The sequence below is a fragment of the Planococcus citri genome, chromosome 5 (genome assembly GCF_950023065.1).
Source record: "Planococcus citri chromosome 5, ihPlaCitr1.1, whole genome shotgun sequence".
Lineage (NCBI taxonomy): Eukaryota > Metazoa > Arthropoda > Insecta > Hemiptera > Pseudococcidae > Planococcus > Planococcus citri.
In genome coordinates this window covers 21,821,174-21,844,784 of record NC_088681.1, presented here as the reverse complement: position 1 = coordinate 21,844,784, position 23,611 = coordinate 21,821,174, and the positions used below count along the sequence as shown (strand labels likewise).

At 35.3% G+C, this 23,611-nt stretch overlaps 1 protein-coding gene across 3 annotated transcripts in view; it reads right to left on the bottom strand.

Annotated features, from left to right (window-relative positions):
- Positions 1-3,554: 3,554 nt before the first annotated feature.
- LOC135849175 (probable basic-leucine zipper transcription factor Q) overlaps positions 3,555-23,611 on the bottom strand; it is an 88,380-nt gene continuing 68,323 nt past the window's right edge. For 2 of the 3 annotated variants that reach the window (XM_065369466.1, XM_065369465.1), the window contains one exon: positions 3,555-9,849. In XM_065369466.1, coding sequence (XP_065225538.1) covers positions 8,476-9,837 — 1,362 coding nt within the window. In that variant the 5' untranslated portion in view covers positions 9,838-9,849 and the 3' untranslated portion in view covers positions 3,555-8,475. Of the gene's footprint in view, positions 9,850-16,311; positions 16,373-23,611 lie in introns of all 3 variants that reach the window. The other variant, XM_065369464.1, reaches the window with a different exon arrangement.

Sequence of the window (23,611 nt, the reverse complement as noted above, 5' to 3'; positions counted from 1 at the left end):
AAAATTGGAAAAAAAACAAGTAAAATTGTAAAACATGAAAATTCTCATCAGGAGAAAGCAATTTATTCATTTTTAGGGGGCTCTGTTTTGAATAAATCGAGAGCAAAATTTGAATAGGTAATTGAATTAAAATTATAGATGCAATTTGTCATAGAAATGACATTTTTTTCAATTTTTTGATAACAAAAAATCAATTTATGGGAAAAGTTGAAAGTCCTGCTAAAAAAAAATAAAAAACAAATTGCAGGGTATAAAATTTTCCACCTCTAGCGCATGTAGTCATGGAATATTTTCTGCGAGGCTTCATTTTTTATACCTATACATTTCAAGTATCCTACCTAAAATAAGCTTGAATTTACTGACTGATTTTTTATTCACTGGTTCCTTTTTTCCAAAATTACCCTAGATTTTCTGATGGAGGCAGGGATTCAAAATGAACAATAATTTTTTTTCACGAATTTAAAAATCACGACCCACATAAACAATTTGTTTTGTGGAGTTTTGAAATTAGTTGGAAATTTCTCGTCAAAAAGTGTAAAATTTAACCCGAGGGATTTACCTACTTCCGAAAAACTAATAAATAATAAAGAGTCGAAAACTGGAAAAAATGCGAAAAAAAATCGATAAAAATTATTTTAATATTTTCTATGTATTTTTAACCAATAAAGCCAAACCAGCCACATGCAAGTAAAACTTCTCCTTTTCCACCTTATTCAGGGGTGCTCAAGAAAGGAAATTTATAGGAATCACAGACCACAGCAATTTGAAAAAAAAAATAACTTGAAAAAAATTACTCAAAATTTCTACTCACTGACCCTCCCTCCGCCCTTTCCATTTTGTCGATTTTGATATATCTATGAAAAAATTTAACTTATTCCGAAAAAAAGTCAATTTGGTAACCAAAAAAGTTTGAAAAAATAACCCAAAAACTCATAAAACGAGTGCAAACCATTTTATTGTAGTGAGAAAAACATAAATAAAAAACAAGAAACTTTCCGACTGAATTTACCATAAAGAGAGATACGAAATAATACGTAACAATATTAAAATCTGACAATGAAAATCGATTTGGATTTTGGAAATGTAGTCAAAAAGCAGAAAAAGGATAAGCTGTTTTGTCAAGAAAATGAGACTATTTCGCAACTTTTTGAAAACTTTTTGATAATTTTTTGAAAAAAACCAAACTTTTTGGAATTATTTGTAAAAAAAAACAAAAATTTAGAGCCAATTTTTTTCAAAAAAAAAGGGACTTAATGGTAATTTTGACAAATGGCAAGAATTTTTTTTTAGCAATTTTTAGCAAAATATCGAAACTTTTTAGTAATTTTTAGCAAAAAAAGGTAAGATTTTGATCATTCATGGAAGAACATGAACATTTTTGATAATTTCTGGAGGAAAAGCGAGACTTATAGCAACTTTTGCACAACTTTCTGTAAAACAAAAACAAAACTTTTGGGGAGTTTTCGCAAAAAAGTGAGAATTTTTCAATTTTTTTCCCCAAAACGGACAATTTTGAACATTTTTTGGCAAGAAACGAAACCTTATGGTAAATTTGACGAACGACGAAACTGTTTTGCAATTTTTGGCACAAAGACTTGAAAAATTTTAATTTTTGATTTTTTTTTCAAGTGGCTTTCAGTCACCCAAAATTTTGAAAAAGTAACCCAAGCATAATTTTTAAAAATTTAATTGCATTTTTCCATTCGAAAGAAACGTACCTATATTAATTAATCTAATAGAAGGCATGGCTGTCGTGATAGGTTCGATTTAGGACAAAAGAATGGTGTCCAAAATTTCGATGTATCTCGGGGTTTTGAAATCAAATTCATTTCTTTCTTACTGCTTGAAGATTGCAGCATTTTTTACAATCTGGCATCCGTTTCAATTGATCGGATGATGTCAGGCTTGGGAATTTGGGTGATTTTGAGAGATAGATTTAACCCTTAAAGTAGGGAGGGTCAAAATTTGAAATTGAAGAATTTTTTGGTCAACTATTGAATCCCCCTCCTCAAATTAAGCTCAAAGTTTTGAAAATTTGAAAAAATTTGTGTGAGTCGAAAAAAAAAGTTTGACTTTTTTCCAGCTTAGGTGGTCTTATTAGTGCTCATTATCACGTACAATAATGTAAATCAGTTGTTCAGTTCTAATTTCACCATCTTCAGGAAATGATTTCAAAATTATCATATTTTAAAGAAAAAAACGAATATTTTGAGAACTCTTGCATTTGGAAAAAATCAACTTTGAACTTTTCTAATGGCCTAAAAGCGATCACATGCAAGTACCAATTACCAAAAATGTCAAAAAAAGTCACCTGAAATGAAGAAAAAAATTCAGAAAAAATTGAAGATATTTTAGACCTTGAAAACTTTGAGCTCGAGTTAGATAGAGGGAGAGGAGAGGGGTCAAACGTTGACCCAAAATTTCAAATTTTTTCCATTTTTTGTTGAGGTTCATCGGAAAAAAGTTGAAAAACGACCCAACCTGAATTGGCCATCCCTACCTCATTTAATGTGGGCTATTTCACTCGACTTCAGGATCAAAAAAGTCCATTTTGGAGCCATTCTTATGACCTTTAGAACAACCTGTAGGCTGTCAAAATTCAACTTGAAAGTCCAAATTTTCAACATACGGTAAGAAAACGTCACTGATGAGCTTTTTTTAGGAGGTTTCAACCTTCGGACCCTATTTCATCTCTCTTCAGAATCAAAAAGAGCATTTTTAAATTTTTTTCTGGTTTTTTGACCTTTACAACAGCCTGCAGCCACATCCAAAATTGATCCAAGGGATCAAAGGTGCAGTATGGTCAGACTGTAGTTCCATAAGCAAGCTATTATTTGGAGCAATTTTCCACCCATAAATGAGTCCCTTCAGTAGGGTTTCCAAAAATTGCCACATTATCGATTAAAGAAACATTCGATTTTTGAAGTTTTCATGTCCATTCGTCCAAAATATTTTACATGCAATAATGCCGATTCTTCTGAAATATGTTTCAAATGCCATTTGAAAGGGGCAATAGTTCAGACAATTTTTTTTAAACGAATTTTCAATACGAGTTACGAGTAAATTTTGAATGTATGTATTTAGAATTAAAGGAACAGTAGGATCTCATTTTCAAATGAGACTTTCAATAACTCAACTATCTTCAGTTTTTTCAATTTGAAGAACAAAATACGTCGTTACAAAATCTTTTATGCTGGTTTTCATCAACATTCGTACCTGAAATATTCATTTCTGAGTATTTTGAAATTACAGTAGGCCTAGGCCAATGAGGCCTTTGCTTTGCTACCCCTCGAGTACATGTCATCAGCGATGTTTAATTCAAACCATTTTCTAGTAAAATTGGTCAACTCCAATCTAGGAATGCAATATCATCTGACCTTTTCTGGCTTTCGGTCATTTTTCCAAATAAGTAACCAATTCCACACAAATCATCTTGAATCCACCTGAAACCTCTGAAAATACCCTTCTCGATACCTTCATCGTATCGCCAAACAAACCCATCATCCCCATCATCATCATCATCACCTTCACGATGAAATAATAAAAGACATTCGTTCAAAAAACAAATATAATGAAATAATTGTCAAAACATGTTTCTCAAATTTATACACGAATTATTTACATTAAAATACATTATGTTCTATATCAAATAAGAGATCATGATTATATACATTTACGATACACGACAGTAATGCGAATATACAAAAAAGAAAAAAAAAAGTTAACACGACGCATTTTTCTTGTTCTCATAGCTAAAATATTAAAATTTGTTTTAGAAAGAAAAAAAAAGGGGGGAAATATAAAAACTGTACAAAAATGCATTTGAAATACTTATAATATTTGCACTGACCAGTATAAAAAATTTGCTAATCGAATTTCTCCACCAAGAGACGCTATTCGTATATTGGGGGAAATAACCGGCGAATAAATAAATTAAGACGAAGCCGACCATTCCCAATGTGGAAAAAAACATCATCTATTCGAGGTGAATCATTCGATTACCAAATAGGAAACATTTAAATTCCAAGCTCAGATTTGAGAAAAAAAAAAGAGGAAAGAAATGAAATATAATAATAAAATAAAAATTAAGGAAATTATTTCACCATCGTTGGTTACTTTTGCGAGTTATACAGCCGTGAATTTAAATGTTTTTTTTTAAGTATTTTATTTTTCTGTTTACCTATTTTGTAATTTTTTTTCACTTTTTCATTCTTTAATCAAATTTTCCAATCACCTGACACGTTTCTTGGAGCATTTTTTTCTCTATTCGACCAAAAAAAATATTCACTGCACAAAACGTGGCGTATTTTTTGTAATTAGAACATTCGATCTAAGATGAAAAAAAAATCCTCAGATATTCGGTATTGCACTACAGCTTTCGACAGCTTATCTTAGGTACACGCTTAAACTTATCTTCATTTGAAAAAAAAAGAAAAAAAAAAGGAGCCAAATATAAACTAGAAATTTGCTACTAGCTTAAGAATTGTATTTTTTTCCAAACGATTATAATCTCTCAATTAATACACAATATCGCTGTATTAAAAAAATAAATAAATGAAACACACACGCAAGTACATTACATAATGGTACCTACTGATATAATTTTTTAAACAGAGTAACAATCATATGGTAACATTTAATTGCTTATGTATCGATAATAAAATAAATCTAGAATTTTATACTTAAAATTTACGCAGGACTTTTGGAAATTTTTTTTCTCGCAAAAAATTCTCATTTTTATATACGTAAGTAAGTAAGTAGACCAGTTACATGCTACATTATAATCTAGCTGAATTGGACGGCCGTGCGATTTTTTCCATCATACTACGTATATTATTTAGTTTTTTCCTTCTTTGTTTACATTTATATAATTTTCATTAAAATATGTATCTACCAAGTACAGAGCATTTATTTTCCAATATTGCAGGAATCATCATCATCATCATCGATGACCAAAATCGATAATATATCGGCGAAGGTATATAGGAAAAGATAGGTAGGTACATGAGGAAAAATGACACGTATCACGGTGAAACTTTCGTTTGTAAAAAAAATTGCATCAATTTTGAAATAAATGAAAACGTAAAAATATTATCTTTAAGACTATTTAAGTACAATTTTTTTGTATTGGTTAAAAAAAGAAAAGAAAGAAATTACTCGTAATAAAATATATAAACGTTAGAATATTAGAAATTCGTATATTAAACTAATGAGCAACCCGAATGTTTAGGTAAAAAAAATTCTTTTTAAAAAACAATTTTTCAATAAAACCTATTTATGACTTTGTGACTTTCATCAAGTTGTGTTTTATTATGTAATGAGAATAAAATGCAGAAAAATATAACCTATTTTAGCATAAGGACCAGTTGTAATTTAGTATATTGCTGTTGAATTTGATTTATTTGAAAATAATTAAAAAATACTCGATCTTTTTTACACTAATAGCTGCCCATTAATTAGACTAAATTTTCAACGAGGAACACAGTTTCAAATCTTGTGGGGGGGGGGAGAGAATACTCGTCAATTTAGAGATGAAATGTTCAAAATTTGAAAATAAAACTGGTGCAAATAGGTTACTTTGTCGAAATTCGAAAACAATAGATACATTTATTCTAAAAAAATGAAAAGTTTGCTAACTACAAAAGTGATTTTCAAATTTTTTCTCATTGTCTAGGTTTTTTTTTCCGAAGTATTTATAAAGAAGAAAAATGGGAGGAAGTAACTAATAAAAAATTCAGATGAAAAAAATATCAGCCCATTGAATTTTCAAAATAATTTTTTCAATTTTTTCTGAAAAAGTGGGAGAGGGAGAGGGGATTTTTACACAGATAAGAAATTCAAAAATAAAAAAGAGTAATTTAAAACGATTCTTTGAATTTTTCAAAAAAATTGACTGTGGAAAAATCCAATGAGGTGAATCTCTAGATTTATAATTTTCGAAAAGACTTTCAGTTTCAATGCTTGGAAACGAAAACCTCAATTTTTTTTCTCAAAATCGAGATGAAATTTAACGACGGAGGGTGAAGGGGGGGGGCTTTCACCAAAAAAATTCACCAAAATCAGTACAATATATCAAAATTCTCGTTTTGAAGACAACTCTCCAACTTCACAACCAGAACTTGGAAATTTTTCAAATCTTCCAAAGCACGATTTGTGAAGTGGTAAAGTGGGGGGGTGGGGGGAGAGGAAGAGGGTCGAATAAAAATGCAATATCTTTTAGGAAGCAAAATTCCAAAATTTTCTAAATTTTTCCCGAATTCTGAACCGAGAATGGGAGGAGGGGGAGGGTAATTTTGAATGAAATTAAATGTAATCGGCTGAAAATGAGACAGTTTTTAAATAGGAATAAAATAATCTAACTAAGATACCAAAAAATTTCCATGTTTACAAAATTTATCGACTGTTGGAAAACTTTTCTAGGGGGGGGGGGGCTAACAAATGTGAAATCAATCAATCGATCGATTAATTCATTTCGCAAAAAAATCGACTTTGGAAAAAAACATTGAACTTTTTAAAATTTTTAAAATTTTTCTACAGTAAATTTTTTTTTAAATTGTGAATTTTATTTTCAATGTTTCATAAATCAAAAACATATTTTCTGAAAAATTAGGATTTTCTTTGAAAGTTGTTTTGAAAAACGAATCAACTTTGAAAAAAAAATATAATTTTTTTCTCAATTTTAAAATTTTTCTGCATTTTTTTTAAAATTGTGAATTTTATTTTCAATTTTTCATAAATCAAAAACATATTTTCTGAAAAATTAGGATTTTCTTTGAAAATAAGATTCCAATATTATCCAAACACATTCTAATAATCAGAATTTAACGATTCCAAAACTCAAAATTCATCAAAATTGATACCTGGACAAACGTATTAAGTCGATTTTCTCACAAGCAGCCCCTCCCCCTCCTCCCTGTCAATTTAGACATTCGCCAGTCACGAGAAAAATCGCATGGAAGACCTTAATGGAGGACACACAACACCAGTAAGTCAAAACATCGAAATAATCACTCACTTGGTGAGTTCGAAATAAAAAATTTAAAAACAAATAGCACCATAAAATTTTAAAAAATTTCTAGTTACGTATTATTCGCATTATAAGAGTTCGAAAAACCAAAAAAAACCTGACTGAAACTGTGTTCAAACTCTCGCAAAAAAAATGACGAAAAAAAGGGGGGAGGGAGACAAACAAACAAAGAGAGACAAAAACATACAGACAAAGAGAGAGAGAAAAAAAAAGAGGGCGAACTCGTAAAATATATAAGAGAAAAATAACAATACAATCACAGATCATTTCCTAAATAACTAAATTATACGAATAAAAATTAAAGCTAACGAACCACCAACATGAATTTTAGAAAAAAAAAACTTCATCTTAAATAAAAATTTTCCAATATTAAACGCACGCGTACGAGCAAAATATTATAATAAATTAATGGTCGTAAAAATAATTTTGATTTTTCTGCAATCAAAACTCCCTAATCAAAGAGTAAAATTAAAATCTCCGAAAGTTGAAAAGAATAAAAAATCCAAAATTTAATCGTCCACCAGACCAGCCAGCAGAGAGCAGAGGGGGAATAGATCGAATCAATCGATCATTTATTGGGGGAAAAAATCTATTTTTTTTTGTATAAAATCAAACAGGACGTCGAAAAAAATGCGCATTTAATGCGACTACAACACAAACACGTTTCAAAATACTATAATAGTACATAAAACACGCGACGACGACGCATTTCCAAAGTTATTTTTGGTAAGATTGCTGCTGCTTTCGTGTATCTGTAGATACTCGTATATAGCGTACGTATAGACTTCGAGTAGACGTACAACCGAAAGCGTAACAAAAATATCTCAAACTCTCGTACACGTTACACACAAACCGTTCCTACTAACAGGGCTGCATAATGTACTAGCATAAGTCAGCCCGTGAAAGTTTTCGTAAAAGGAAAAAAAATTGAAAGAAAAATAATAAAAAGGATTGAGAGAAAAATAAATTCGCTTCAACTTCGCAATCGAAATTTTTTTCTCGAAAATTTGAAGAAAAAAAATGAAAAAATTTTCTTTTTAAAAATTGGAAAATAAAAAATACCGAGACGAGAGACGATGTCTACGTAAAATGTAAATTTCATCATTCTCGTGTATGTGTTCTTTTTTGGTGTGTGGGGTACAGTATTATTATAAAAGTCGTACATAATAAACGCGTCCGGAGAAAATTCACAAAGAGAAAGGCGTAGAAGAAATCGAAGAAGAGGAAATAAAGACACAGAAGAAGAAAAAGAAACAGTTAATAAAATGGATAGAACCAGACGGACAATAAAATTTATGGGATGGGAAGGAATCTGGAGGAGGGGGTGGCGAAAATATAGAAAAAATACGGGGAAGAAAAGAGTAAAACGAAAAAAAAAATAACGAAAAAAAAATCATAATAATAATAGAACAATAATAAAAAAAAAAATATGGGGGAAAAAGGGATTATTAATTGGTAAACCTTAATACTTGCATAATATTATCGATATCTGGAGATTCTTTGCTCGGTTGCGTCGTAGGTGGCACGGTTTTTAGGATATCGTCGACACTGAGCGGTGTCAGTTTACAGGAGGGTATGATATCCTCGAAATCTTGACTAAAATCCAACTCGCCCAGCGAGTCGTTGTTGTTCAAAGGATCCAGATCCGATTGGCTGGACAGGCTGAGTACGGAGCCCCAATTAATGCTACGATTATCGTCGCCGATGCCGGAATCGTTATCTTCGGGCAGGCTGGTTTGAGGATAGGGCGTCGGAGCTCGCGGAGGTTCCGGCGGAGGCTCGAGTACGATGAGCGGAGGCTGCTGCTGGTTATTGGCGAAACATCCCTCTTGCTCCATTTCGCGTTCGATGTACCTTAACGTGTTGCATATGAGCACCGAACGATACAGGCTCGGATCGGTGAATTGTCTATAACGACCTAATTTACACATAGAAATATTTAAAACTGTTAATCTACGTTGCCGATAGCACGACGGACCGCACATACACCACTTAGTTCTCGGATTACAACACCGACTACTACTGAACACGTTCGACGAATTTTGAGGGGTTGGCGGCGCGCTACCGCTGCCCAAATCTAGGTACGATTTGCCATTCTCGTCGCATCTGATGGTCTGCTGTTGTTGTTGTTGCTGTTGCTGCTGCTGCGACTGCTGCTGGTGGTGGTGTTGCTGCTGCTGTTGTTGATGTTGCTGATGTTGCTGAGCGGCGTGCGGATGAATCGGCGGTACGGTTGCGGCCAGAGCCTGAGGCGAGACCGGACCGCCGTGAAAAACGGGCGCTACGGAGGCCGGATGAGGCGGCGAACCGGGCACGGTCGCGACACCTCCCGATACCGATATACTCGACGAATTCGCGATCACCGCGGTACCGTTACACATAGTATTATGATTACTTAAATGTACACCACTACACTGGTTCTGGCTGCTGCCGTTCGTTTGGTTGGCCGCATTCGCAGCCGAAGAAGGATTCACGTTGTTGTTCGTCGGCGACCCTTGATGGGTGAGCTGAGCAGGCCAACATTGGGTGCTGGCCGGATTGTATTGTTCGCAGGCGAACGCCGAAGCCGAACTGTAGAAGGTCGGCGCGGCCGTCGTGACCGCAGCTCCGGCGGCGATCGGAGCCACCGCTGAGCCTGGTTCGTTGCATTGGTAACATTTGCCAGCCGGGTAGTACTCGTCCCACAGGCTGTCTTCGGTGGTTTTGCCCAACTTGGCCGGCATCGGACCGTCGTCGTCGTCGTCGCCGCACCCGTTCAGGCAATCCTCTCGCGCTCGTTTACCGCTATTTGACAACATTTGCAAACCCATGTTAGAAGAAGTCTGTACAAACAGTCAGAAAAAAACACAACAAAGATTAGAAATGATAATACGATTCGAAATTGGCTTATTAAACTACATTAATAAAACATGGGGGGGGGGTCAATTGAAAAAACTGGCTGAAGACAGTCAAAAACATCTTCTATACGCACACACGATCATCATCAGTTCACAAAGAGGAACCAGAAGATATTTGAAATGTAACATGGTAGCAGAGCACACAAAATTCCACATGGTAGCAGAGCTGTGGTTTTTCAGAAAATTCATCCAGATTGCACAGATTGGACTACATAACGTGGTAGTACTTGAAATTCAAGACAAAACCCATCATAAGCTATGTTTATCATCAATGTGCAGAAAAGTTTCAATTTTTCAGAGCCTCTTAGGCTCTTGCCTTTTTTTTCACCCCAACAAAATAATTTTAATAACCACCGAAAATAATGATAAAATTTGGGCAAAACGTTTTAATGCAGAAAAAAAATTCACAGGAAAGACCACAACTTTTCGTTTTTAATTAAAATTTGAAAATGAAACTCAATAAAAACTTGCACAATTTAGGCAAAAAAAAAAAAGGTCATTTTATCAATCAATCAAGAAAGTCGATTTTGCAACTTTTTGGTTTCAAACAAAGATTTTTTGTCAATTTTAAGCAACAAAGTGAAAATTTCGCAATATTTGGTACAAGAAACAACATAATTATAAGGACAATTTCTGAAAATGACTGAAACTTTTGGGAATTTTTTGCAAAAAAAAAGTTGTAATTTTTAGCCAAAAAGCGAGGTTTTTTGAACAATTTAGGCAAAAGTCCAAACTTGTTATTACTTTTGGCACAAAACGTAGCTTTGATAATCATTTTAACCAAAGGCAGGGATTCTGAAAATGTTTTGAGAAAAAAACAAAATTTTTCAACAATTTTGCTAAAAACCAGAAATTCTCAATTTTAAATTTGCAAAATGCAGGATCTCGACCATTTTCACAAAAAAAACAGGGATTTTCTTGGGAATTATTGGCAAAAAGTGTTTTTTTAAAGCAATTTTTCATCAAAAAAGTTAAGGTATTGTTCAATTTCTGGGTAATTTCTGACAAAAAAGCTCAAAAGTTAAATTTTTGGAAACTTAATTTTAGGAAAGAAAAAGTGAGATTTTTCAGCGATTTTTCTAAAAGGCAAGAATTTTACAAATTTACCTACCAAAACGCATGACTTTTTGGCAATAATGGCAAACAGTGATTTTTTTAAAGCAGTTTTTTTCAAAAAAGCTGAGGTATTGCTCAATTTTTGGAAAGTTAATTTTATGAGAGAAAAAGTGAGATTTTTCTAAAAGACAAGACTTTAACAAATTTACCAAAATGCATAACTTTTTGGCAATTAAGTATTGGGAAAAAAAGTGATACTTTTTACTTATTTTTTGTCAAAAAACGAGTTTCAAAAAAATTAAATTTTCCAAAATTGCAAAAAAATGTTTTCCAAAAAGTACCCCCCCCCCCCCTCTATGGGGATCAAAATATTGTATGCGGACAAATTTCACAAATGACCTTTAGTATCCCAAATCAACAAGATGCAACCGTTCAATTTTTGGATTCGAAATGATCATTCAACTTTGAATTCACGAGTTTTTAATTCTTAAGTCAGGCAACTGCTGCTTGTAACAGAATGATTCTCCAAAACTATGAATTCTAAAATGCTTTGCCACCATGTTACATTTGATGTGCTCCTCTGATCATTTTTCACGAACAGACTGCATCCATCATGATCGTGTACACAGTTTTTATTGTTTTTTGCAGCCAGTTTCATCAACTAGTGAAAAACTGCGAACAAATTATGGAAAATAAATAATCTAAGTACATATGAAGTAAATTTATTGGCCAATCAATAACATGTGCAAATGAAAAGAGAGAGAGAGAACCCCTCAATTCATTTGACAATCAACAAAATATTTTGAAAATACTGCCGGAAACTTTCAAAGAACTTTCAACTACTTTTTCCCATCTTCTGCACTCTTTTTTTTCTCGATTACTCAAAATTTTTAATGAAATCCCAATACATAGGAACCAAAAATTTTGGCTTCGGGCATACAAAACAGATGAAACCAAAATGGAAAAAAAATTCTAACATAAGATGAAACAGAAAACTAACTTTTGTACGCCTCAATCCACCAAATCAAAATCAATTTCATCTCAATGATGTTTTGTTTTGGAAAAATAACGATATTCAATATTTTTGGTTCCAAAATTCTTGAAAACCAGATAAATTCGTTCATTATTTCGAATTTGAATGCCACAATGATCACAAAGATTAGAAATTTGACTTGTTTCTTCCATACCATGACTGAAGTTCATAATTCCAGATTAAGTATACTATGGGATCATCATTTTTGCCCAATAAAAATGCACCATCAGAAAAAAAAATTCAAACTTGGATTACCACAGATCCCTATTTTTCTCTCCACCCACATAATGTCTCCTGCGAGCTGATTCAGCCCTTTGACCACTTCAGCACATAAAAAATTTGGTTTTTATTCCTGAGAAAATCTTCAACCCCTGGACTCGGTCTCTCATCAACCCTATACAGTAAATCCCCCCCCCACACATACCAATCCTCCTTCATACCCCAAAAGAACGTTTCAAAGACACTTCTTCGAACGACTGTTTCTTTCTGCATTTCTGTCTCTATCCCTCTTCTTCACCTTCTCTCTCACTCGCTCACACCGTAGGTTGCCTTTTTTCTATGGTATGGTATACGTTCTCGTACACTCGAAGAAACGAAACACACTACGACGACGATACGCGAAGGTGAAGCGTGGGTGACTATATAAAGTAAGAATGCGTGGAACAAGGACGGCACCATTCTGTGGAGGAGAATAATGCTGGTTCGCGTACACTTTCTCGCCTGCTTAACAATACATTCGTATACTATGGAACTCGTTCTCGAACGAGCTGCTCGAATACCACAGCAAACCGGGCCACCGTCGTCGTCGTCGTCGTCACCGATACCGTAACCATGCAACCGCACACGTTCTACCAGTTCGCTGAATCTTGGGTATTTTCAGTGAAATCATTTTTTCTGCATTGACTCTCAAGAGGAGTAAATTTTTCAAAAAAAGGTGCCCATTTTTGCCAAAATCGTCAAAATTCTTTAGCTAACACTGCTTCAGTGGAGTCCAGGTCTGACTATTGCTTTGTCCAGATACCAATTGCCACAACCATTCCAAAAGATACAGCAGAATCTTTCAAATACTCTCAGATCATGATACTCTAAACTTGGCTCAAACTTCCGAGCAGATTCCCGAATCGTCAACTGTTCGGATTCTTTTTTTCTCCAAGACCAACTACTGCAACTACGTGGCTTTGGCTATACCATCGTCGTCGAACGATTATATCCAAGCGTAACCGACACACAACTCGGTTCTACCATCATTCGACAACGACGACGGCGTCAGACCGTTTTGTCCTACTTAAGACTCGCTATTGTGTATCGAAGTATACACGTTGCAACTCTCACAAAAACCTCTAGCTCTCTGCCTGCCTGCGAATCTATTCGCCACGGTTATGAAGCCTAACAGACTGCATCTATTACGCAGAAACACAACCGGGGTCGTATACGCTTCGAGAAACTACCTAGCTACCTACCTACATACACACAGGTATCTATCCATCTATCTAATATCTCTACACAGTTGGTAGATAGGTACAGTACCTATTTCATTTTCTATTGGAATCAAATTCGTACCAAGAACCTCCGCCATTTTGTTACTTTCCCTCGACAAAAGGGAGCGATTTTTTCTCTCTCTTCTCTCTCCAGATTACACAACATTGTGACTTGTTGTCTTCCTGATCCGAAAGGGCCCACTTCTTACAACCTACCATGGCAGAAAAATTACACAAACACGAGTAAACTTCTCTCCTTTAAACTCGAATTTGAGCAACTGTACCGAATACTCATACCCATATCAAAACCTAAGAGAGAGAAAAAAAATAATAATCTTCGATGCTGATAACGCACGACTTCGTATATGTGTACTAAGACGAGAGCAAGCAAAAATCACGAGATAACGCGAGCTAGTTTCAATCATCTTTTCTCGAGACGAGCTGATAACAGCGGTTTAATTTTAGCGCTTACACTGTCCAGTTTCTCAACAAATTAACGCCAGCCTCAATCATCCACGTGGGTTTTACAACAATGATGCAAACAATGCTGTACAATACTTCGACATGTCTAAACGTATCCGGATCGATATTTTCATACGTTGGGAAAAAAAAGAAGGGTTCGCTGCGCTTGGCTAAAAGTGGTTCGTTTGCGTTCAACGTCGTCGTAGCGCTGGATTCGTTTTTTTTTTGCGCGCTGTTCGACGAAACTACGGTGCTTTTCTTTATTTCTTTCTAAAAATTACTTATATACTCGACAAACCTCGCTCACAGATTTTTCAACGTAGTTTTTACAAAAACGCGATATGATAAGAGAGAGAAATCTACGTTCTACGTATTCCATATCAAGTATACGGACTGAGCTGGTCAAAGATCAGCTCATAACTTCGAGATTAAAAACCGCGAGTCTCTAACTTCGAGATATGAAACATTCTGAATACACGTTCGAATAAGGTTTTCATATCTTTTCGAATGGTAAAACTAGAAAATTCGTTTGAAACTAGGCTCAGATGCGAGATTACCGCATTCAAATACGTAAATACAGGTAATTACTGTCTTGAAATATCTTTTGAATAACAGACTGGGTAATTTCTTGAAGAGAAAATCGCCTGAATGGTGTCGTTTTTGAAATTGGGACATGAATGGCTAAGAAATACCAAAGACTGCGCCAGAAGATTTTTTTTGCTTCCAAAAATTCAAAATCAGTGCTCATGAAATTTTGATCACACAAAAGTTTTGAGTTGAACTGAATCGTTTGGAGAAAGTTTCAAGTGGAATTTGGACTTAAAATAGAAACCAAACTGATAAGAAGATTAATTGAACTGGCGAGAGTGGCTAATTTTTTTTTTTTTTTTTTGCTAAATATTACACACAATTCAGGGTGTCCACTCATTTCTGGACATGATTTTCCCTGACTTTTCCAGGTTTTCCAGACCAATTTTTCCATTTTTCCAGACCATTTTTCTCAATTTTCTAGGCTCACTCCATACTTTAATTAAAGAAGTTTTTTGGGGAGGGGGGGGTAATTTTTTTCATAAGCTTCTCTTCGAACTGGATACTTCTTCGGATATTAAAAAAAAAAAAAAACAGCTTAACTTTGATTATTGACTTTTCTAATTAAAAATAAATAGAACATGCATCAAGTTTTTTTTTGATTTTTGAAAGCCTCAAAATGTGAAATTTGTTCATTTCAAAATGAGAGACAAATTGGCTCGAGCGAAGCGAGGGCGAGAACTTACGAAAATTTTTCATGTCAAGATGCCTGAAAACGAGGTTTTTTTTGAATGCGAAGAGTGTTTATTTTTTTGTTTTTTAAATTTTAATAATGAAATGGATGTTTTTTGAAGGAAGTTTACTCTTGAAAAAGAAAAGAGAACAGGCTCGAGCGAAGCGAGGGCGGAAGCTTATGACTATGAGAATTTGAGTTTCGAAAGGCATAAAAACGAGGTTTTTTTATGTGAGGACGAGAAGCTTTCTTTTGGCTTTTAAAATTCTAGAATATTTGAATTATGTTTTTTTTTTGAATGAATGAAGTTGATTTTGAAAAAGAAAACAGAACAGACTTAAGCGAGGGCGAAAGCTCTTGTAAATTTGTATGTATTTTGAGATGCTTAAAAACGCGATGTTTTCTTCGTGAGGAGTTCATTTTTTGGCATAAAAACTTGATTTTCATAATCTAGAAATTTTCATGTTGCCCCTGAAAAAGAAAAGAAAACAAGCCCGAGCGAAGCGAGGGCAAACGCTTTTGAAAATTTGCGTTTCGAGAAGTAAAAAACAGTGTTTTCCTCTCATCACAGGTCCTTATTCAAAATTTTCAATTGATCGTTTTTTCAAAATTCCAGGGATTTTGCGTGAAAATTACGAAATTCCCTGACTTTTCCCTGACTTTTCCAGACCGACCAAATTCCCTGACTTTTCCAGGTTTTCCAGGTTTTCCAGACCTGTGGACACCCTGCAATTACAATTACCATACCTAATGATCTGGATCCAGATCAGAACCATTTCAAATATGTGCAAAACATCCTTACATCTTTGACTGCCTTCTGATACATCGCTTACCTAATTCTAAATGAGACCTACCAAACCTAGCAACGGATACAGCACTCAAGACATCCTTTGAATATCACCTAAATCCTGGCCAAGCAATAAAGGGAAACCTATGATGAATTTTCAACTATAAAAATATTCAAAAAATGATGGGTAAGCAGGAATCACCGAGTGAAAATCAAAAGAACACACCTGATATTTTAGACTTGTGATAGGTACAAAAAAAAGGAAGGGAGAAGGGAAGATTAGTTGGAAATAAAGGCATTTATAATTTACCTTTAAATTTGATTTATTCGATGCTGATATTAAATGTAACTTCATTTGGACCATTTTTTTTCTGGAATAGAAAGAAACAAAATCGAAATCCAATTTACAATTAAGAAATAAAAATTATTCATATAAATGAAATGCAAAATAGAAATAGAAAATACGGTTCAATCAATGATAGGCCATATAATGTTGGTGAAAAATCTGAAATTATAATGAACAAAGAAAATGTGGTTTCAATTCAACTTATCAGGTTCTCCAGGATCATGTGAGATAAGGGTATCATACTAAATAAAGATGCTATCAATTTGTTGTAAAATTCCAAGCCATGAAACATAAGTAATGATTAATCTTCACATATCCTTCAATTTTTTGGCACTTCGCTTAATTTTAGCAATATTTGAAAAAATGAATGTTTTAAATTTCTAATTTTGATATCCATAGCCTAGATGGATGGATTAAAGACACAATATTTTGACCAGATCTCAAGGGGGCCTGCAACACACTTTTGTATGAATTTTGAATAAAATTGGACAGTAGTTACACATTTGTGCAATATATATTATTTTCAACGCCTAATTTTTCATGGCTGCTGTTTCAAAATTGATTAATCCTCATCAAATTGTTGGTCAAGTTTCACGTACTAACTCACATTGCACCATAAAATAATATTGTATTGTGAGCCTAAAATATTCAAATTCATAACTGGTCTGTCCCTACAAAATGATCAAATTTCGTGGAACTCACACTACACAGACACACAGATTTCAACTTCAAACAGAGAAAAAATGAAAAAAAGTGCCTAAAATTAAACAAGAAAAAAATCATCTGAACCCCTCCTCCCTTTTTAGAACAACCACCACAAAAGATCCTAAATTCCTCAAAAAAAAGTTCACACATCTCTATGGGGGAAATTCCAACACACAAAAAGAGAAAAGACAAAATATGCACCCTTTCACTTCACCCAACTTTCAACTTGAAAAAATACCTCATTCTCTCCACCATGCTGAGACCCTCTATGCACTTCAGCATACCAACCAGTTCGTCAAAGGGGAAAAAGGAAAACCCTCGAAGCTTCAAACGTAAAAGCTGCACAGTAACGATATACTCGTAATTTATAACGAAGAAGAATAGGTACACGACGGAAACGGATATTAATGTAAACTGCAGCTGCTGGAAAATGGTAGCAGAGTTGCGTTCCATTCTCTCACAGCACAGCACAGCGCTATATACACAGCCCAAGCAACGTAGATAGGTACACTGTACAGTGTATAGAGGAGCAGAGAGCAACCCCCATGGAAATAATTCAAAAAGGGTTCTCGCTGCCGCGTTTAGACGAACGAGACTCGTTCCAAATGTACGAGAAGGGTCTTCTGCACACGTCTCTTCCCTCGTGCTTCGCCTCACCTCCCTTTCGACGCTCTGTTGTGTGTAGTTCACGAGAATACACACCGTCATCATCATCATCGTCATCACCATCATCATCATTGCACGCACATATATATTGTTGGGTATATATAGCGTACAGTGTGTGTGTGAGAGAGAGAGAGTACAAGATATGGAAGAATATGTATGCGACCCAAACGTTCACTCTACTAAAGGGATCCCTAGCCTTTTTCTATCGCTAAACTACAGAATGTTACGCTCAACGAAACATATACTATACTCGTTTGAATACATAACATGGTGCTATAGTCTCTCTCTTCAATGTTCCTCATCTTTTCTCGAGCTTCTTTCGTCATATTTATTTATACTTATGTAAAACATGGACTGAGATACTAAAATGTACATCACCACTGCAGCCTAAATGCCTTAGGAAACTTGAAGAAAACAAAAAAAAAATTGAAATTTTCTCTTTCCCTAACTCTGCACCAAATCGCAAAAAGAAATTTCTACCAATTGGCAAACTCTTCGCCGCTTTTCTCCATCATACGAGTACAACCAACTGATAAACCTGTGCCACAGCCATCGTCATCGTCCTCGCTACAAGTCATACGTATTGCATACAGACACGGTAGGTTTCGAAAATATCGAAATGTTGGCAACACTGCTACGGCGAGAGCGAGCGCGCGTTTGAGTCGAACACGAAAGGTCGATATCGCTAAGGTAAAAAAAAAAATACACTGCACACGCAGCATAAAGGTAGGTATAGGTAAGAAGCTTGGCTGTATAGCGACGGCGGCAGCTCGACTCGAGCTCGCGGACCTCTCTCGTTTAGGTTGGTTACCTTTACAATATTCCGGATCTCTCTCGCTCTCCACAAACGTTATCCGAGAGAAACCGGTTTCCAACCAACACTCCGAGTCTCCGACATAACCAACTGGCATCGGCAGTGTTGCCAATTTGGCATATATTATGCTAGATTTAGCATAATGAAAACACTTTTAGCATCAAGAAAATGAATTTAGCATATGGCATATTTCTTAGCATAATGAAAATTCATTTTTGGAATATATGTTACAGTTTTGGCATAATTTTTCAAAAAAATTTGGAAAATTATACTGCATAAAGAACAAATTTTTGATTGAAAAATGGTGTTTTACGAGCTGAAAAAGCAATCTGATGATCTAATATGACGAAAAATGTCACAATTCCGTGAATTTTACCAATTATTTAACTATGATATAACAAATTTGTTGAAAATGATGACTGATTTATCAAATATTATCAAAAAAAATCTTTTGGCATAATTTAGCATATTTGAAATGCTCAAAAAATCAATAAAATGACGTCATTTTTTTTACAAATCGCCGACATTTAAATAAAGACTGGCAAGGATCGCTTCAAAATCGGGAAAAATTGAATTTAGCATATTTTTTTCCTCGTTTTAGCATTATTTAGCATATTTTTCGGCTTCATCTAGCATAAAAAAATTTTTGGACTTGGCAACACTGGGCATCGGGCGTAGCAGGATGCTATGTGTAAGCGCTCGCTGGTACGCCTGTAGTATCATCGACAACTCCGCTGTTCTGTTCGACTGTCGACGACGCTCGTCCTCATCGTCCCTAGAATGCCGAGGTCCTCCTAGCCTAGGTCCCGCTAGCGCAACACAACCACACCGAGTACTACATAACCGTCGTGTATATCCGCCGCCCTCGCCAGCCAACTAGCTCTGGCTAGCTGGCTATACATACATATACCATCGAGTAGGTTTGGTTTGGTGTACTGTGGTACATACTAGATGGAAAGATACGCTATTCTTGCAATATAAAACTCTGCGCATAAGCGCTGGAAATCTGGCGATTTCGTACTAGCCTAGTCTATCCAGAGTTCTCTCAACAATTCAACAAATAGTCATAGATCCTCTTACATTAATGCTAGGCCTATTCAATAATTTCATTTGTCAAATGATTTTTCTGCGAATGATGAAAGCATCTTTGGTTGAACCATCAAAATAAGACACCATCATCTCAAAATCTCACAATACAGGTATGCAGACGAAAGACTTTCATTTCTGAGACACTTTTGAGAAAGCCTACTTCTCTTCTTGCAGTATTGATCTAGGCCTAGGGTTTCAATCCACAATGAAGCCTAACAAAATAATAGAAGGGTTCTTTCTCATAAGAAGTGAAGACCAGTCATGAGAGATTCAGCAAAATCAACTGTACTCAGAGGATTCATCAACATTTCCTAGCAATTGGCTTTGATAAGGGTAACGACCATCCACAAATAATAAGATCAAAGTTTAAGTCAGCATGCTTGGATTCCACTAATATTATGATCTGATCCATTCCACTTCAAAGACCAAAAATGTAAAGTTGAACTCAATAAAAGACGACTTCTGAACAGTATGAAGCCTTTGAAAAGATAAGCAATGATATAAGACTGGGCAATATAATATAATGAAAACGAAGGATAAGTCTGTCTGCTCCTGAATGCCACTTATCATGATCCGTTTTAGCCCTCAAGACCCAAAATGATATTGAAATTGAAACTTGAACTGAAGAGAAGACAACAATTGTTTAATAGCATGAGAAGCAGGGATTCATGAGTGTGCAGCAGAACATCCATATCAAGGATAAGAATGAGACCAGAAGATGAGTTTGCCTGCTAAAATACCACAACTGACAATTACTGGGCGTCTACCAATTTTTTTTTACCTTTTATGTACTTCTAAAGATCTGACAATACATATTCACTTTTCTTGGGTAAAAAAAAATTTATGTGCAAAAATTTTTAAAACCCGGGTTTTTCTTCATTTAATTTTTTGTTCATTTTGAAAATCATTTCAAAATTTTGCTCGAATTCATAAATTTTGCACATTTTTGACCGTTTTCCGTACTTTCTTGGGTAATTTTCCAATTTTGCACTTTTTTCAACCATCAGACATACATCCTGAATTAGTGAGGTTGTTACTTTATCTGAACCAATATACAGAAAAAAATACAAGAGACATTTTATCGATACATTGATACTTTTTTCATCACTACTGAGATATTTTATTGATACATCAATACTATTTTTTCCAATCAATACTTTTTCAATATTAAACTACCAATGAAGTGATGAAACCAGTTTCATTTACAGTTGAAAAATGTCTGAACCAAAATTTTAAAATGTTATGAAAAATTGAACAGTTTTGATGTAATATGGCGTTACTGAGATTTTACTCAATGAGTAGTCTCATTGGTCTTAATTTAATTACATTTTTGAATCTTCTATTCTTTTCTTTTTGAATACATTATTTAGAATCAGAAATCAGTGATGGACCTAATATTTCTTCATTTTTTAGATCAACTTCATGTTGATTATGTGACTTGAAATTCTTTATTTCAAAGTATCGTTAAAATGTCAATACTACAGAATTGATATTTCTGGGGAGAATGAATGCTGTTGGGTATCCTCCATATTCCTTGAGTATCAGAACAAAGATTTCAATAATATTGATACTATGTATCAACACTTTTTCTGCAGTATAGACATCACCAAACATTCCATTTTGCCCCCTCTCAAGACCCCGAATGATACTGAATCAAAAACCGACACAAAAGCTTTCAGTTTTTGAGTTTTTCCAAATAAGTACACTTGAAAAACTGTTTTCTAAAAATACATTTTGTTCTAGCTCATCTGCTTATAAAACTCGAGTCAGGGTTTTGGTAGCAAACACTGTCCCCAATGATGTAAAAGAGAACTAGAACAGCTGTACAGCAAGCGTTGAGTTGGTGATGATGAAGATGGAAATTCCCACAAAAAATTCCAGATGAAGATGTCAGGATCTCAATAACATCAATTTTTCATCTCATACCTTTCTCACAATTGGTTCACGCTCACTATGAATTTCATAATCTTTCACTATTTGGAGTGTTTTGCAGAAAGACAAAAGAGTTCTCCCATCAAATTCATGATGTTATGCTACCCACATGGTGAACATACATATGTCCTTATTCGGATTTTTAAATGTTCTGATAAACGTTCCAGAAATTCCATGATGTTCTGGAGTGTAAGAAGGAAAAAGGTCGAGATCAAGCACATGTGAGGGCATTTTTTAGAGGTTCCTCTTCAAGGATGCCATTCAAAGATGATCTGAAGCACAATTTTAGAGACTAAGATAAGAGATTGGAGAAATTTCTCAAAGATGTACATTCTGATCGCCCTTTTCAAGGGCTCTGTCCAACATACTCCCTTAGTTGCCACTCCACCACGAACCGCCCTCGCACTAGGACCATACTGACACCATACTGTAAGGTCAGCAGTACTGTGCTCAACTCAAACCATCCCCATCTCTGGCCTCTCTCACATTCGGCTCAAAATATTATATCGACAGCCAAGTGGCAATGTCGCGATGTGATGCGGTGCAATGCAACCGTCAAGCCATGATGAAAATTTCATTCGGCAAAGCTCGTCCTGTGTTGGCGACGCTGCTAACCACCAACATCTTCAGTCTACACTCTACAGTCCGTAGATACGTCTTCTCAAAATGTATCTACCTCTCTAGATCAACCCAGCTGTGGCGATGGCGCGCTATTCGAAGTATATAAATTTAATTTTCTATCGTCAGTGTTGCCAACCCGTATACGGTCTTGTATGAACAAACATCGATGACGTCATCGGAAATAACACAAACAAGGTTATATACAACAGCTAACGTCAGCGATAGCGTGAATAGCACTCGGCCGCGGTTCGCTCGACGTGTACGTGTATTTGTGTGTACAGTGTTGGTTGTATTATACGTACGACGTACTCGTACATGTGAAACATTCGACGACGCCGATGTCGATGTCGATGCCGATGAAGAAACGCGTAAAAAAAACCACTCACACATACTCGTGTACTCGCAACTCGCGGCACCAAAGAGGCCAACGTTGAACGTATCCACTATACAGTATATAAAATAGCATAGCAGCAGTAATAGTCAGAGTCAGCAGCGCGATGGCGAGCATGTCGACATATCGCCGCTAGATCACGCTGCTCATATCGCCTTGCCAAAGTACACAGCTCGACTTATCGCCAACATAAATACAACACTCACCCCGCCACATACTTCTACCTCTACATACAGAAAAATACGTACATATATTGAGACGAGAAAATTTTTTCAAAAGAACCAGCGATAAGATAATCGATACATTTCTTCGCTCGCTCCACAAAACACTGAAATTCTCGCACCATAAGCACTAAAAAAAATGAAGAGAGAGAGAGAAAAAAAAATATTAAATTCCAAACACATTCGCCATCATGCGTGCTCCAGTTCGTCGAGCGAGGCAAAAAAAAAGCCACATGTCAGCTGTTCCTCCATGAAAAAAGGTATAGCGAAAAAAAAACCTATCTCGAACCCAGGCCACCCGAACGAACATCTGCGATGCATTCTCCTCTTCTTTTCAACCAACGACCCTCGCTTGCTTCATCACCCGACTAGAAAAAAAACCTACAGATACTCAAATACCTGCTCTCGCTCCTAGCAACTAGAATCATTCGGTATTCTCTTATCATCAGCGCAGTCTCAAATACTTCAGAGATATTATCTCACTTTGCAGTTTTGTTGTTTTTTCCATCTTCTTGAGGAAATGGGACAAGAACATTGGAAAGGTGCAAGGGGAGGGGGAGATCAGAAGTGTGAAAATGAAACAAAGGGACTCATCATCTAGCTTGGAATCCATTCCACTCGAAAGGAAATTACTTGAAGCCTACGCAAATTTCAACATCGCTGAAAGAAAGTAAAAAGTTATCTTGTGATCCACTTGTATGCCCATACAATGTAACTCAGTCTTGAACCCTTCACTCCTCCCAGCCACTGCTAAATTCGACTTTCTTCCTCACATTTGCCTTCATACGAAGAACCTTTTTTCGATCAAATTAATTTGATTTTCTA